The sequence below is a fragment of the Clytia hemisphaerica genome, unplaced genomic scaffold (genome assembly GCF_902728285.1).
Source record: "Clytia hemisphaerica strain Z4C2 unplaced genomic scaffold, Clytia hemisphaerica genome assembly, whole genome shotgun sequence".
Taxonomy (NCBI): Eukaryota; Metazoa; Cnidaria; class Hydrozoa; order Leptothecata; family Clytiidae; genus Clytia; species Clytia hemisphaerica.
In genome coordinates, this window is record NW_027104039.1 from 566,738 (window position 1) to 584,601 (window position 17,864).

The 17,864-nt window shown below is 35.2% G+C and overlaps 1 protein-coding gene across 1 annotated transcript; it reads left to right on the forward strand.

Annotated features, from left to right (window-relative positions):
• The first annotated feature begins 7,444 nt into the window (after positions 1–7,444).
• LOC136811792 (uncharacterized) lies at positions 7,445–14,565 on the forward strand. Its single transcript, XM_067068421.1, has 7 exons — positions 7,445–7,562; positions 8,100–8,470; positions 9,056–9,283; positions 12,553–12,645; positions 13,090–13,269; positions 13,556–13,895; positions 14,313–14,565. Exons 1-7 carry the CDS (start codon positions 7,554–7,556, stop codon positions 14,514–14,516), a joined length of 1,425 nt encoding a protein of 474 aa, XP_066924522.1. The 5' UTR covers positions 7,445–7,553; the 3' UTR covers positions 14,517–14,565.
• The last annotated feature ends 3,299 nt before the right edge of the window (positions 14,566–17,864 follow it).

Consider the following 17,864-nt stretch of genomic DNA (forward strand, 5'->3'; position numbering starts at 1 on the left):
GAAAAATCTTATTTTCGTGTTCTTAAGAGCCTAAACCTTCCAAATAGTTAAATTTGAACTACTTAATATCAACTAAACATACTAAAATCCTCAGTTTAAACTGGTTTAAAAAGGCTTGAACTCAAAGAAAAATTAGGAATAAGTGATCCCAAACTGCTCCCATCTGGAAGATTTTTTATTTAGGAATAGAAAATACATAATTGCTCCATCCTGCCAAATTTCAGTTCTAAAGCCCCATTAGATTAAAAGTTATTGCTCATGGTACATGGAATCCATAATCCATTTTCATTATGGAATCGTTTAATCCTAACGTGCTCCTAACTTTAAGAGGTTATAAGTACTGGTTTAGTTTCTCTAGAAGGCTCGGGAAAAATGGAATGGAATCTTCAATCCTTTGACGATCTCCTGATATCACATTAAGAAAAGGTACATTTTGTATTTATTTTAAAACCTGTTTAAAAAAACTTCACGTTTTTGCCAAAAGTGTAAACAACACCGACATACACTTATTAAGATCAGTGACCAAAATCTTAATTTGTCCCCTATGGGTGCACATTGTTTGGTGTCAAAATGAACATTAGTGCTGCAAATAAGGAAATTTCAGTTGGTTGGTAATTTTGCAGTTTATTATAATTTGGTAAGTATGAAGAACTAAAGAAATGTATATAATTAACATGATTGATTAACAAAGGAAGCCTATAAGCCTATGACCTTCAAATTTTAACCGGAAAAAGTGAAAAGGTTCAGAACAGTCAGAAACAACGAAATGAACATTTGCAGCACTTGACATATAAATAAAAAATCACCACTTGAGCAAGAAGGAAAAATTAGCTTTCAAAACACTTTTTTGTAGAAAAACACAAAAAAAATTAACGTAGAAATCAAAATTTGACCAACACATATCAAATCAGGTGAAAGAAAACTAATTCAATGGCCGCTCTAATCAGACATACTTTCACATACCTCACTCCTGAACTATTTCGAAAAACTGTAGGTAACATTTGTCATTTGTCAGGTCACCAAAACTGAAAAACACACAAGATTGATAAACATTTAATATAAATTACTAATGACAAATCTTGGGTCCCTAAAAAATGTAACCAAGAAGGAAGACCTATGAGAATGCACGACTCTGAACTGGTAATAATTTTTGGGAACGATATATGGTGTTTGTAGTCCCCAGAGTAACTCCCTAATACTATCATTGCATTAAGCAGTGTAATAGTTTGCCTTCAAAAATAGTCAACTCATCCTCAGTTCAAGAATTTAAAGAGAACCTTTAGTGTAACCTGGAAAGAGAAAAAAAGTTTGGATATGATTGCAAGTGTCACTATTGTTGCATGCCTGTCTATATTAAAACAATGTAATAATTAACCCAAAATGTATGAGCAATTCATAAAGGCCTATGTGTCCTCGCAGTGGTCTGCAAACTTGTAATTAAGATAGGTTAACTTGCATCAGTGGAGGCTAACATGCATAGTCTTCAAATGAATGACCTGGCTAGTCATAAATTAAAGGTTAAATTAGAACAATAATGGTAGAATAGAGCTGCAAGCGGACTTACATAGTTCATTTGTTTTGAAGTTTTGCTGCTTTGATTGGTCAGTCATTTCATGGATATGCAAGTTTCCCTCCACTGATGCAAGTTACCCGATGCGATTGTACTTCACGGTACTTTTTGTTATATATACCGGCAACTGCTTTAACTTGGGACAATTGGTCGAAACATGGGACTGTTGATATTTGGCCTGTATTTTCATTTATTGTTAAATCTCTTTAACAACAAATTTGTTTTTGATAACTCCACAAAGTTTATCAATCATACTTTCTGTCATAACATGTCACGATAACTTGATAGCACGCCCTTTTTAACTTTTTTTTTTCATTCAAAATGATCGCCCGATGGGATTAACAAATAACGAGTGTGTAACTTGCCGCGCAAGTGACGACAAACACTCCATCCTTTTGCCACTAATTTGGTCTTCTTCTTCTTCTGGAAAGACATGTGCGTGTGTTACACTACAGATTATTTTCATATTTCGATTTAAAAGCATACTGAGTGCAAAAGAGAAATCGTGCATTTTTTAATACACCATTAATCAACTCAAATCAAATGGCTTTAATGGAGTTAAGACGGTATATAATATATATGGTGAAGATCAGAGATCTGACCTCAAGGAGAGAAAGTGTTGAAAATACTAAATAAAAAAAAGATGAAACATACTAAAGGACTAATATTTTTATAATTATACGTTTTTTTCTAAATATATAAATCAATCCAATCAAACATTCTGTCAAGAAATGAGAATTTTATGCGAAAAAGAACCAACAAACCAATAGACATAAAGTTTAAAAAGCCAAGCAGAAAAACAAAACAGCAATCACATACACAAACGCCAAAAACCACTCAAAAACCCAACAAATGCAACCTGGAGTCCCTGACTTGCAACAGGCGCAGCGGCTTTAAACATGTTTTAAGGACGTCCAACACTCAGCTTCCCCCAGATTCCATAACCCTGAACTATATTCATTATAGCTTCAGCCCCCCTTACTTTTTTTGGGGGGGAGCACAGGAAAAAGTATGGAAATCACATGCTTGGTAAAACTGATTTCTGTGCATGTGATTCTGAAAAAAATCACAAGCGTGTGAAAATGCAATTCACAAGCCATCTTTTCTCAACTTAAATGGAGTGTCTGAATAGATCTAAAATCACAAATAGGATTGTTTGTCTTTCTTAGAGAGAGAGGTTTAATACCCTAAAAGTAACTCACTTCTATTCTATTTAGCAAGTGAGAAAAGATGGATTGTGAATTACATTTTCACACGCATGTGATTTTTTGCAGGATCACATACTCGGAAATTGGTTTTCACACGCACGTGATTCACGGATTCTTTCCTGTGGAGGGGGCTAAGAATTATTTTGGCCTTTAAAGAACCTGGGGGCTAAAATTACCAAAATATTTGGGGGGACCTAGATTGTTGGGGGGGCCTAGATGATCTGACTGAGACTCTGGGGGCTGTTCAGCTAATTTCAAAAGATCTCTTATCTTACTAAAATCAAATATAAAAAGCAAAAGATTTGTAAACATAAATGTTAATACAAGTAGTAAAATTTAGTTTTCAAATTTTTTGGGGGGACCTGAAGTGTTAGCGGACCTAGCACAAGGCAATTTTTTGGGGGGACCTAGCACAAGGCAACTTTTTGGGGGCACCTTACTTTGTTGGGGGGAGCTAGAAACCTGGCTGAAGCTATGTATATTTTATCAATCTAAAATTTGCTTAGACAAACAATTTTTCTTCTCTTATCGCTAAGCAAAGAAAAATAGTTTCCATCAGTGATTCTAACCTTCATACCGTGAAGTCGGGTAAACTTGCATCAGTGGAGGGAAACTTGCATAGCCATCAAACAGTCAGGAACAGTTGCCCTATTAGGAGACGTCTCAATCTCTTAATCAAGAGACCCGTCTCCTAATCAGGAGGTTCACGTCTCCTAATTAGGAGACGGGTGTAATTATCTTGTGAACGAAGAAACTGCGCATAATTTGGTTGCTCCCATTGGAAAGAGCACAAAAAATTGATTGCATCATGGTGATTTTCAGAAAAATCCACCCGTGGAATCAATCACAATTCTAATAATCCATAAGAACCAATCAGAAGTAAGAATCTGTCTTCTGAACAAAAGCGTCTCAAAAAGAAAAATGGCGGACATGAAAAAAATCAAGAGGGGCTTCCTTGTAGTGCTTTTATATCAGGATTGTGATCAATTGCACCGAGAAATTTTGATAATTTTTTTTAAACTTTACCAATTCGAGGCTGCTCTTTCCATTAAAACTAGTTTCAAAATGCGCGGAAAAGCCTAAAGCCCTTAAAATTGAGATCAAAGTTTTATGTCTCCTTATTAGGAGACGGGTCTCCTAATCATATCAAGCAACCCCAAACGACCTACATGTCTCCTAATCAGGAGGCGTCTCCTAATAAGGCGATTGTTCCTGAGTGTCAAATGACTAACCAATCAAAGCAGCAAAACAAATGAACTACGCAGCTCCGCTTGCAGCTCTACTCTACCATATCTTAATGATTCATTTGAGGGCTATGCATGTTTGCCTCCACTTATGCAAGTTACCCTATCTCACGGTATTCACGTGGATGCGTGAGTGCATTTAAATACTGTACGACGAGAGTGAATAAAATCGATTACAATTGAATCAATCAAATGTTATCGAACATAATCTAATAATTCTGGATGATACATTGTCACTGAGCAGTTGATACAGCTTCTTTTTTTTTTTTTTATTCCAGAAACAACTTTCAAACTTTCCTATAGTGAGTACGTTTAGGCAGACGACAATGTAAAACAGCAAACTTGACAACAACATGATCTCAAGGGATATCTCAAGCTTATCTTTCTGCAAACATATCTCCAGTTAAAAAGGTGTTTTCATTTCCTAATGAACAGATGAAGTGCAGTGAGTGAGTCTTGATCTTTCAAAAAAATTTGCTCTGGAGTTTGTTTTGATTTTTTCGTGTAAGATTGCGGACGAATAATGAAATCGGGGGCTAGTCTAATTCTCGGAACGCTTATCAGATCCACTCATCCACTCCCCTGCGCGCTCAAGGGCGCGGGCGGGCCAGATAAGACCGAGGGAGGGCACAAGGTATGGAGCGGTATCCGTGTCAAAAACATCCAGTTTAGATAACGGTCGGGGGTTTGTAACTGATTGGGTCGGTTTGAAAGGTGATTTGGTCGGTTTACATAGTGATTGGGTCGGTTTAAAAGACGATCGGGTCGGTTTGAAAGGTGATTGGGTCGGTTTAAGAGGTGATCGAGTCGGTTTAAAAGGTGACCGGGTCGGTTTAAAAGGTGATCGGGTCGGTTTCAAAGGTGATCAGTTTAAAGATCGATTGAGTCAGTTTAAGACGCGATTGGGTTAGTTTAAGACGCGATTGGGTCAGTTTTAAAAAGTTGGCCAGTTCAAAAGTCGACTAGGTCAATTTTAAAGTCAATTAGTCAGTTTAAGACATGTTCGGGTCGGTTCAGAAGTCAATCGTAATTTACAAACCAATCGAAAAAATCGCCGGTTTACAGTGCCGGATTTTTCGGGCAATCGGATTACGATTTTTCGGATTTTTGTAAATCTGGTCTGTAGATTTGATGTACAGCCTGGAAAATAGTAAAAAAGACTGAAAGAGAAAGTATTCCAAGGCTGGGGATGTAAACAATGCGAAATCTGAAATCCTTGATCAGATCAGTTGACAGTTGATGGCTTTATACATATTTTTTCTAGATTATGTCTAGATGAAGAAGGACTAGGGAGGCTGAGAAATGTGGCTGCTGGACTGCTTTTGTCTTTCTGACGCTGGAAATGAAACGACTACAAACATAGTATCCTTATTTTCTATAAAATGAGCTATTCTATTCTCATGTGTATGTTTGGTGTTGTTTTGTTTGTAAATGTATATATATTATGTGTATAATAAAATAAAAACATACATACAAAAACATCAACGTAAACACATCATTAACATTTCAGGGCGCATTCCTTTTAGTAATATATCTAATAACTAATTGAGGACCCTCCATGACAGCATGATCAGAAGATGATGATGATATGTGTAATTAGGTGTTAGGTTTTCTAAACTTGGTGTCCCTTCTTCGGGTAATTATATGTTTTGAATTGAATTGAATTGAAAAAAAAGTTTATGGCATCTATTTTATATAGATTTGAATATCGCTTTCCCATTGCAGAATCACTACTGAATATATAAAAAGCCAGTACATTTTAAATTGTTTGATGATGATATGTTTGATAACGACCCTGGATGGACACGACCGCAACCACCGTCTGGCTGGTGGATGTACATTTTGTACTGTGGGATTTCTCGTGTATGGTGGGAATTTTCTTGTGTACGGTGGGAAAAAGTACTATGTTTTCAGACTTTTACCTAGAAAGTCCCACTAGACATTTAGATCCTACCCACCAGACACATCGGCCGTACAATCCAGATGGTTTTAATTGATAAAATCGATCATAGGTCAAAATGGATAATTAATCCATTCGGATTAAAGCCGATATAATCAATGGTTAATGGATACTCACAATTTTTCAGCCTCAATTAAATATGGATTATCAATTTTTAATCAATAAGATTGACTCTTAATCGATAACATTATTGATTTAACATGTAATATATTTTGGAGCTAACCAATCGATATTAATTACCGTACATTTGTATAAGTCCGTCATAGCACGTCGATCTCCGCCATAGCAACCTTCTGGTCTCTTCTGGCTGTCTGGTTCCAAAAACATACTTTGGGCTCTTCCAGAAAAAATCCGTTCATGGGGGGTGGAGGATGAATTGTCCAGGGGTATTGAAAAAATACCAAAAAATTGCAATGTCCAGGGGGTAAATTCCAATGTCCAGGGGTAATTTTTTGTGTCCACGGGGTTGATTTGATGTTTGTCCAGGGGTATAAACCGTGTCCAGGGGGTTAAAAATCAAAATGTCCAGGGGTAATTCATGAAAAAAATAATATATCCTCCACCCCCCATGAACGGATTTTTTCTGGAAGAGCCCTTTCTTATCAAAGCTATTACCAACAGTTTGTTTAGCTATTTTACAGACCAGAAGGTTGGTAACGGAATTCAACATGGTATTACGGAATTACACAAAGTTACGGTAATACTCACAAGTTTCTTAAAATTACTTATCGATTTTAATCAATATTTAATCTGTTAATCCATCAATTAATTATCGATTAATTGTCGATTTAATCGATCGATTACGACTGTCTGGTACAATGTACATCTATCTATCTATCTCTATCTATATATTTGGTACTAAAAGGCCCTAGGGCCCATTATCCGTACAATTGTTTAAAATAAAAAGTAAATGTTAAAAATAATATAAATATTATTGTAAGAAAAAAAATTTTTTTAGCCTATAGCTTAAAGAAAAGTAAAACAAGGAGAAAGAAAGGATGACTTGGATTAGTGGCTAACTGAGGCATTCAGGTGTCCAGGGTCGTGTTTGATGCTACAATGCTATGGGTGGGTGTGCGGTTGGATCAGATCAAAACTTTAATCAATATTTTTTCACACTTCAAATCTTTTTCTCACACCTGAAATTGTCATTCTGTGATGGGAATGTTTCTGTTTCCCCCATGTAATCCATGACTGTCGATAACTAATCAATATTAATCGATGGATTAGATATCGATTAGAATCTATAATTGATAGCTTATCGCTTTTCAAAATTATTTGAGGCTTGATTAGTATCAATTGCTATAGATCAAATCGATAGTATCGATTTATGATTGATAATCAATAATAATTGATATTGATACGAGAAGGTACTCTTTTGTGCCTAATTGTGGGTCGAATAAGCAGGGGGTGGGTACTCTAGGAGAACATCCATAAAATGGGGGGTCATAATTAAGCGAATCGGGGTGATTATCTTTAATTATATATTATATTTAATTATATACCTTTTTCTAGAAAAACTTAAGTACTAATAACAAAAAAATGAAATATAAAAGCTAATAAAACTGGTAATGTCAGAGGTAAAATTTCTGTCAATGATCAATCTTTGTATGTCTAGCCATGAACTTGATGTTACCTTATTAATGGAACTAATTTTTGCGGGAACTAATTTTTGCAGTGCAAAATAAAATTGAAAAAGTCGTATTTTGCAGGAATTAATTTTTGTGGTTTTGCCCTTTTTTGGACAAATTTCTTTCATTTTCCTAGTAAACAAACAATTCATGATATGCACCATTGCAATGTCTTCCGTTCCACCCAATAGCTGATTGGTTGAAAGTGACGTATTGACTGCTTTTACGTCACTTCCAACCAATCAGCTATTGGGTCCATGATGTAATGTCAGAAGACATTGCAGTGGTGCATATCATGAATAGGAAATTCCAACATATTTCAGATTAGTAAAGATTTTCAAAATTCAACTTTTGCTAGTATAGAAGATTTTCTTTTACTTACTATTGAAATATCACTAAATTGATCCCTGAACTCCTTCAACAAACTAAAGAAATCATGTAAGCAATGAAGTCACAAGTCTTGAAATGTTCTACTTTCAATTTCAGGAAACAATTGCAAATATCACAGAATTTGGTCACCAAATCCTTGATGATATTAACCAAACTATTGATACTGGCATCTTCGACAATGAATGGATTGTGTTCAAATTGGAAACATTCAAAAAACTTTTAAGTACTGCTGTTAGCATATATGATATATGCGAGGAGCCAATAAATAGAATCATGTCTATCATAGATTTACTACAAACTGTTCCTCGCCAAGAGACAAATAAACCATCAGGAATCTCAGACATGCATCAATCACATTCAAGTAAACCTGGGCGGCCAAAAATTCTTATTGACTGTGAAAAGCTTGATTACTTATTCAATTTAAACTTCACAGCAAACGATATTGCAAACTTTTTTGGTACTAGTAGGTTAGTTGATTTGTTTCATGATTGATATGACTGAAATTTGGCGAGAAAAAAACTTCTTAAAGGGACATTTAAAAAGTGCGTTTGTCGCCGAGGGGGGGGGGGGGGGGTCAGCCAAAAAGCGAACGAAAATGAGCAGAGAGTACTGTAGTCAAGCTTGTCAGTACGTTTACCTTTTTGAGGGGGGGGTGTGCTCGTAAAGTCCAATACTAATTCTGTTGTTAACTTAGTTGTCCACTTTGTATTAGTTTGACTCATAGCATTTTATATACATTGCATATACATAAAATATTTCGTCTTTCTTGTAAGAAGAACCAATATATTTTGGAGATCAAGAAAATAATGATAAAAAAAAGTCGGAACAGGAATTTAAAAGCTTTTGCATTTTTTTCTTGGAAACTAATTTTTGCAGTATCAGTGAATTTTGGCTGTTACTTAAATTATTTCACCAAATTTTTCTAATTCTGTAGATTCTGCGGTTAAGGCCAGCAAAATAAAAAAACTTACAAAAATTCGTTCTTTAAAAAAATATATTTTGTTTGTTTTTTAATTTCTATATGTTTAGAGACACTTTTAATCGTTTTTTAGAAGAACAATATGTCGGAGGTTATCAGAAAAATCAATGTCAATCGTCGATACGTATTCTAAAATGTCAGATTCTCAATTAGACGAATGTGTAAAAAATATTCTTGACGAGTTTCCCAGAACTGGATACCGCAGAATGAAGGGGTTTTTACAATCAAATGGACACAGGGTACAAGAGAAAAGAGTTCGGGCTTGTATGCATCGAGTAGGTTTAGAAGGAGTGTTAAGCAGGTAAGAACATTTCCTTTAATCTTAAAGTCATTGATTGATATGTGTTCTTGTTCTTCTTGTTGTAGTAGGGGGAATTTTGTTCGATTTTTTGGAATCGCTTGACTGTTTTGTTAGAAGCACTTGTTATACATTTTTGGAAAGCTAAGGGGTAGGGGAATCGAAATTACTATGTTTCCAATTTTTTTTCGGACACTTTGGTGTGATTTCCGGACAAATATGACGGTCTCAGGCAAAAATCATAGGGTTAAAAATTAATGAAAATTTTAGTTCGAGAAAACGGAGACCTGTTGTATATTTTTGGAAAGCTCTCAAAAAATTAAGATTAGAGATATATTGCAAGTATAGGTGATTTCTGTACTTAACTCGAGATATTAACATTTGAAAACCGTGTTTTTCAGCCAGAAACAGCTATTTTGTCCAGTTTTTGCGCTTTTTGGAGCTCAATATCTCGAGTTAGGTACTGAAATCACCTATACTTGCAATATATCTCTAATCCTAATTTTTTGAGAGCTTTCCAAAAATATACAACAGGTCTTCGTTTTCTCGAGCTAAAATTTTCATTAATTTTTAACCCTATGATTTTTGCCTGAGACCGTCATATTTGTCCGTAAATCACATCAAAGTGTCCGAAAAAAAATTGGAAACATAGTAATTTCGATTCCCCTACCCCTTAGCTTTCCAAAAATGTATAACAAGTGCTTCTAACAAAACAGTCGAGCGATTTTACAAAATGCCCTCTATACTATTGGATTGTACACAGGAAAAAAATCATTGAATCCCAAACTTGTGAATTTCAATTTGCATACATCCGACAATTGTCTTTCTTTTGTTATCTTCAGTTTGGGATTCTGAGATAGTGTACCTTAAAGGAAGAAATTTTGGCGGAAAGAAAATTTGGCAGATTTGGCGGATTTGGCTGAAATCCGCCAAATTAAGTTCCCGCCAAAATTTCTTTTTTCCACCATCCGCCAAATTAAACATTTTGAAAATAAAATCTCTTTTAAGGTGTTTTTGCTATTTTTTCGCTGTTTTGACGCCATCTTAAGGTTAAATTTTTAAGCGAAGTTTTTTCGTCCATCCGCCAAATTAAATTCCCTCTGAAAAAACTTTTTTGGCCATCCGCCAAATTAAATTCCCGCCAAAATTTCTTCCTTTAAGGTATTTGGGATGCTGTATTTCACACTTTGTGTTAAGATTTAGGTTTTAAATTGTATATGCTTTAGAAAAAGGTAAAAGCACAATGGGAAAAAGTCGATTTTGGAACAACGACAACGACCACCAAACTCTAACACTGTAAACTCGCCTCGACAGCAAAACCTATTCTTGAATTTTCTTTTGGCTTGGAGTTTCTTTCTTAGATAATGATTTGTCTAAGACTACAGCATACCTTAAAGGAAGAAATTTTGGCGGAAAGAAAATTTGGCGGATTTGGCGGATTTGGCTGAAATCCGCCAAATTAAGTTCCCGCCAAAATTTCTTTTTGCTGCCATCCGCCAAATTAAATTCCCGCCAATTTTAAATTTTCTCATATTTCATTCAATTTTTCACTATTTATTTTCACCTTGATTTTGAACCTTGAAATCCATCGTCCGCCAAATTAATTTTATTGCTGATACGCCAAATTAAATTCCCTCTGAAAAAACTTTTTCGGCCATCCGCCAAATTAAATTCCCGCCAAAATTTCTTCCTTTAAAAAAGGTAGTCTAATTTCTACCCAGATTTTGTGTTCCAGAAGCGCCCATGTTGTGGTAAAAGCGTAAAAAGAGCATTAAAATGGCATTTGTAGACTTTTGGAAAATGAAAAAGAGCACTTTATTAGGGGGGCTCCCCCAGGGGCTGGCGTGACGCGTGAATGACCCTTTTTTCTGTCGTGAATACGTGAATTGGACTATTTCAACGCGTGAATACGTGAATTGAGATATCCGCGTGAACGTGAAAATAAGATTTTACCAGCGTGAATTCGTGAATCGAGATTTTGAGCGTGAACGCGAGAAGCAAATTATTGTCTAAAACAAAACTGAATAAACCATATAAACCTAAATATGTAAAATTTTCTTCCTCGCTTCGCTCACATAATCCTTGATATCATATTGACCTATTCCCATTGTAAAGTTATTCAAAATAATCAAAAATTGAAACAGAAACAAATATTTTTTCCTTATTTTTCCTTATTTTATGATGCAAATATTGCATCCAGCGAAAGTGTTTTGAGCCAAAACAAAAAAGTCTAAATGAGAAAATTTTCTTCGTCGGCGCTAATGATGGTCGTCTTTCTGTAATCGCTTATATTGTTACGAAATGCAGTACACAAAATGATACCTCATGAACTTGGAGACAGTAGTGAAGGGTATTTGATTCTTCGATAATTTACAAAAGTAGGAAGATAGTTCTGAAAAATTTTATATGATTGCATCATCGAACATTCAGAAAAAAAACTCTTGTGACGCCGCACAGTGTAAGGCAGGTACGTCAATCGCCGTACCAGATTTGTACCAGTAAATGGTCAGTGTTGAAAATAAACAAAGATTCTGAATGAATTGTTTGACCAAACAAGGCATATTAGGGTAACAATAGTGTGTTAAGGCCGTTTTCTCAGCAATGAAAGAGTGAAAGTTGTCAAAAAATTTTCGCGCTCGCTTCGCTCGCTTTTTCCTTTTCACAGCTTTTATTCAATGAGTCAAGGGGTCAAACTTTGGAATTTGCGTCCTCTGGTTGTACCACCTCTTTGAAGCTCGCGACTTTTCAGACCATGAATTTGGGCCAAACCAAATTTATTCTCAAAATAAAATATATTTAGGGCCTGCGACGAAGAAAATTCGGGGGGAAACCTTAAAGCTAAGGCTTAACTTTGCACTTACCTCCCTTAAAAAGCAAATTCAGGCAAAGTTTATACCACCGTACGCCAGAGAGGTAGTTTTTTGTAACTTTGGCGTGATAGACGTGATAGACAGACCTTAAACATTGCCCTATGAAAGCTCCAATAATTGTAAGAGGTCTTAAAAGGTCGACGCTGTCGAAAATAAGGTCAAAAAACTGCAGAAAACTTTATGTTGGCCATAAAAAGGTCAAATTTAGCCCAATAAGGTCACAATCGTTTAACAAAAGAATTTAAAAGCAAAATCAGCGCGTGAACGTGAAAATGGTTTTTTTCGCGCGTGAATACGTGAATTGGCAAAAAATTTTGCGTGAATACGTGAATTGAGGGTCGACTGGGGGGGCCTCATTAGGGGAGAAATTCTGATTTTCGTAAATTATTGTTTTACTTTCAGGTCAACTGAGTTAAAAACAGTCCGGAGAAGAAAATACAACGTCAAAGGTACAAATGTATTGTGGCACATTGACGGCAACCACAAGCTTATTAAGTAATTTTTTAATTTTTCATCTGTCTTCTTTGTCAATCCGAGCTACTTGGAATTGATTTTCGTTACTTTTAAACTAAATAATGCGTGTAAAAATAGTGATAACGCTGAAAATTATCGAGGAAACGTCTGGCTTTGCTCATATACCTTAAGGGCGCGTTTTTTCGCGTTTTTCGCATTTTTTCGCGAAAGTTTCTGCCAGGTAAGAAATTAAACAAGAAATTCGCGAAAGTTAATTTCGCGGAAAACAAATTTTTCAATAAAGTTTTTGCTACTAAAATTGAACATTTACAAACAATCGTGAAAGTTTCTGCCGTAAATTTTTTCACAAAGTAAAAATCGCGAAACTTAATTCCGCGAAATTTCGCGACTTTTCGATCTCCAGAAACTTTCTGCCGGCGAAAGTTTCTGCCCTTAAAGTATGTTCAACTTTTTCTTTCATTTTAGATGGGGATTGGTTATCCATGGAGGAATCGACGGCTATTCTAGAAGGATAGTTTTTTTAAATTGTTCTTCAAATAATAAAGCGTCAACTGTTGCCTCGTTATTTGAAAATGCAGTTGGGACCTATGGTTTGCCAAGTAGAGTTAGAGCTGATATGGGAAGTGAAAATGTTGATGTTGAACGGTGAGTGTTTCACAGTTTTTTAACATGATTCTCAAAAGAAGTTGTTTATCAAAAAGTAAGATCCTGGTGCTTTGAGCTCTCTACATTCTTCTTGTGTAGAGTTAGGCCATGTTATTTTGAAATACTATTTGATTCTACTTGGACTATGACTATTTAATAGAACTTGAGGATTTTCTATATATCCTCAATATATGAATTCTGTTTTGTCTTTTTCTGGACACACTGCGGTGCGGCTCTTGCAAATAATATAGATATGATAACTTGATGAATCTATTCTACATTTCAGATACATGAATTTGCGACGTGGATTAAACAGAGGAAGTTTCATTGCTGGTAGAAGCGTTCACAACCAGAGGATTGAACGTCTCTGGAGGGACGTCTACTACGGATGCACTGGGTTTTTTTATGACTTGTTCGAATGCTTAATGGATAATAGACTGTTAAATGTTGAAAACGTTATTCACATGTGGGCTCTCCATTATGTTTTCATCTCAAGAATTAATCAAGTATTACTGAAATTCATGTCAGGATGGGAGAATCATTCACTTTCAAGTGAAAAACAACGAACACCGATACAATTGTGGGTGATTGGCTTGAACAGTGATATGTTTGAAGAACCTGAACAGGTAACAAAGCATTCATAACGTTCGAAAATATTTTTGATTGCCCACTCAACCGTCATGACAACAGACGTTCGATTTTGACGTTCGAAACGCTAGAAAGGCTTCTTTTTTGACGTCAATCCAAAATGAATCCGGGTGTAAAAGTTACTTTTTAGCGTTTTTAATCGCAATTTTGTTGTGAAACTTTTGAAAGAATTTCTGTGTACTTTCGCAAAAATAATCAATCTTTAGCGAAAAATGTCAAACTCGGGAAATAATGTCTTTACTTAATATTTTATCGGGCAACATCATAGAATCTTGACCTCCGTCTAGCGTATCGCCCTCACAAGCTCGGGCTACACTTTGACGTCGGTCAAGATTCTACGGTATTGCCCTCCAAAACATTTAGTATAGGGTTAGTATTGACTTTTTTCTTTTTAGTTGGAGTATTATGGGGTCGATTGGGAAGGGCCGATCAATACGCAACCAAGGAGTGAAGTGAACTTAATGGAACCTGCGTGCCCATTACAAGAAAGAGATTTCATGGAACTGCAAAGACTTGTTGATCCTACAAGTGAAAGTGCTGACTACGGAGTAGACTTATATAAAAAAACTCTCGAATATATTTATCGAAAGATTATGTAATTTATTCTAATTAATCATCAAAATATACCAATGAGATATTGAGCACAAACTCTTTTTATCAAATCTTCGTCATTCAAGGCATACCATAAAACTTTCTGCACAAACTCTTTTTATCACACCTTCGTCATTCAAGGCATACCATAAAACTTTCTGCAAACTTTGAGGGTGTTTGAGCTACAAAATTTCTTCTTTTTGCCCCCGCAGGAGCGCAGCGACGAGGAGGCACTCATAGTTTCACGCATAGATATTGGACTGGAATCTCGAAATTTTGTTGTTTGTGTTTTGTCGCGCAAGCATTCCCGTAGTTAGTCTCTTCCGTAAATGTTCGGTTTTTTTCCGGGACAGTAGTATGCATATTTTCATATTACGTTATATGCTATTACTATTATTACATATTACAATTTAATAGTTTTGATGTAGCTTTGAAAAGCTGAAGCGAGTGTTATAAATGCAAATTATAACAGTGTATGATATAACACGAATTACAATATTACTTGTGCAAATCAAAACAAACAAAATGGCAGACTGTTATGATGATGATGAGCTGGCTGGAAAAAGTGTTTTGTATGTCAAATTTTGTTTCTTGTCTTTGAAACTGAATACTAAATACTGTAATTTAGTCAGAAGTTCATTTCAGCAATGATTTCAATTCTTTTTCTGGAATCTTTAAAGAAATTTGCTCAAGTTTTTTAATGTACGCACATTTGATATTTATGTTCAAACTGTAATTTATCTTTGTCTGTTATTATATTAATAAGTAGCTTTATTGTTTATATGGCTTCTTGAGCTTTAAATACCATCATATGTTCGTAACTCGAGAAAGTCCTTTTTAACTTAGTAAAACAAGATACCGGCAAAGTACAAAAATGTTGAATGTATGGCATATGGCCATATGTAAAGTTGTCAATCAATGTAAACAAACTTTTTCTTTTGGTCTTCAAAATAGAATTATATACCTCACTTAGAGTGTATTCACTGTTTTTTCAGTGTGGTAAAATCTATTTCAAAAACCTGAAAAAGTTTGTTAATAACTTTACATGCGCATATTCAACTTTTTCTAAATAACTTACGCTCCAGTGATTTTGCTTGAGAAGTGCAATCACAGCGTACACAAGAGGAGCCCGGGCCTTTTTAACTAGGATTGGTTTCTATTTCACCCAATTTAAGATGGCGCAGAACTTTTTGATAAATTTTATACATAGTATTCTCTTGACTATTGTTTATTAGGCAAAGTAGCAATAGAGAATTGTTGAAATATAGCAGCCAATGAAAAAAAGCAAGCTATTTCTGATTGCTTGCCTTGTTGATTTAGGGAGCGGTCATAAAGTATCTACTAGAGGGGGGCGGAGGATATTTTGAAAAATCAAAAAAAAATTCGCACCCCCTCCCCTAACCTGGAAAAAAATTTCGAACCCCCCCTCATAAGGCCCAATATTTTTTCGCACCCCCCCCCCCCTACTAAGAAAATTTTTACGCGGAAAAGAATTCATCCAGATGCAGTACAACGAGTATTATTTGTTTGTATGACAGTTTTTTATGTCAAAATAAGGTAAGGGAGATAGTTTAGCCCTGTTAAGTTAAAGTATAACAGGGTTAAGACAAGAATCATCAAGTGGTTTTCTCTGAGCTTCTGTAAAATTTGGAAAAAAATACGGCTTATTTTCCCTAGTAGCGACCTGGCTTAATTTTCTGGCGGTGAAAACTATGAGATTGGCGCCCCTGGTATTTTTTGTCCTTACTGGCGCCCTCCATTATTAAGTGAAAATATTAAACTGTAAGAGCAGTATGGTTGAAAGTAACGCCCGGAATCTTTGAGTCAAGAAACTTGGAATTTGTTTTTTTGTAATTTGAAATGTTAAGGTGTTTTGACTTTAGCAGATGCTAAGGAGGCGCAACCATGGTTTGCGCCGACGGTCGAAAATTTCAATATTTTTCACCACCATTTTAGCTAAAAGACACTTTGTTTTGACAAATTTCTTTCTTTCTGCTAGAGCCACTAATCTACTTCCCTCACCTAGCTCAATGTTACAAACCAAAAGGGCAAGGCGATGATGCCCAAATAATGCCAATATGAAATGTACATATATCCAATAAGATAAATTATGAGTTGTTGAAAAATTTTGGAAATCTTGAAACGTAAAACTATGAAATTAGACTTCCTACATTTTCTCTTGAGTTTCCCAAAAAAAATTGGAACCCCCCCCCCTAAACCCTCAAAAAAAATTTGGAACCCCCCCCCACACTTTATGACCGCTCCCTTATTCACCGCTATATATTTTGCCTACAATCTAAGATGTCTGCGGCATTATCAGAAAAGGTCTATTGTGAATAATAATCATGACATATATTGTTGTAAGAAAGAAACTAGGACAAAAAAACAAACAGGAGATGTGAAAACCAGTAAGCTAATGATACCATAATTTTTCGAAATATATTTTTGAAAAGCTTTTCCTTAAATTTTATCAAATTATCAAGCTGCATGAATTCTTCAAGTATTGTGTTAATGGAATATAATTTTTTTTCAAGCATATGCCTCAATCAATTAATCAATCATTCGATAATTAAATCAATCAATTTTAATTATTCGTGATTATTTTTAATGCTTTAATCTTTAAAGCATTAAAAGCTTTACAAGTGCATGACATGATCTTCTGCGTGGGCATTTAGTGAAAGCTATGACTAGTAATAAGGTATAGTTTGGGGTTGCAAAAAGTTTCAAAATCTATTGAAAATTGATCTTTCTTCTAAATACACAATTTTAGCTGTTAGACTGCTTTTGAAAAATGTCTTTCAATTGGTTTTATAATTTTTGGGTTGGTGGCCAACATTTTGTTGCTTTCTTCACCCAAAAAACGGCGGTATTTTTGACTGTTTTTCTCGATTTAAAAAAAGTATTAGAACATAATAACTACATTAAGGGAAGAAAGTTTCGCGAAAAAAAATAATAAAATTAACACTTTTAAGTCATATTACCCTAAATTTCGGACCGAAAATGCGTTAAACCGTGAAATTTTTTTAATTTTCAAAAATTTCTTCTCTTGAGATACCTTATCGGGGAAAAATGGTCATGGTTTTATTTAATTAGTCGGGGAATAACTTCGACGTTTACGACACTCTTCCCCGACCATCCCCCGACAAGGTATTTTCCTCACGGTGAAACGAGTCTTCTAAAATGACAAGGTATTTTCCTCAGGTGATAACGAGTTTATAAAAATGCTATGCTCCGGTTAAAGGTGATTCCGGATTTTGACAGTAGTATTTACAACAATGGGTAAGAGAAGTGTCAACATGTGAGATTTTGCCAGAAGTCACGGGTCGATCACCAGACAGACAGACAAACAGAATTCG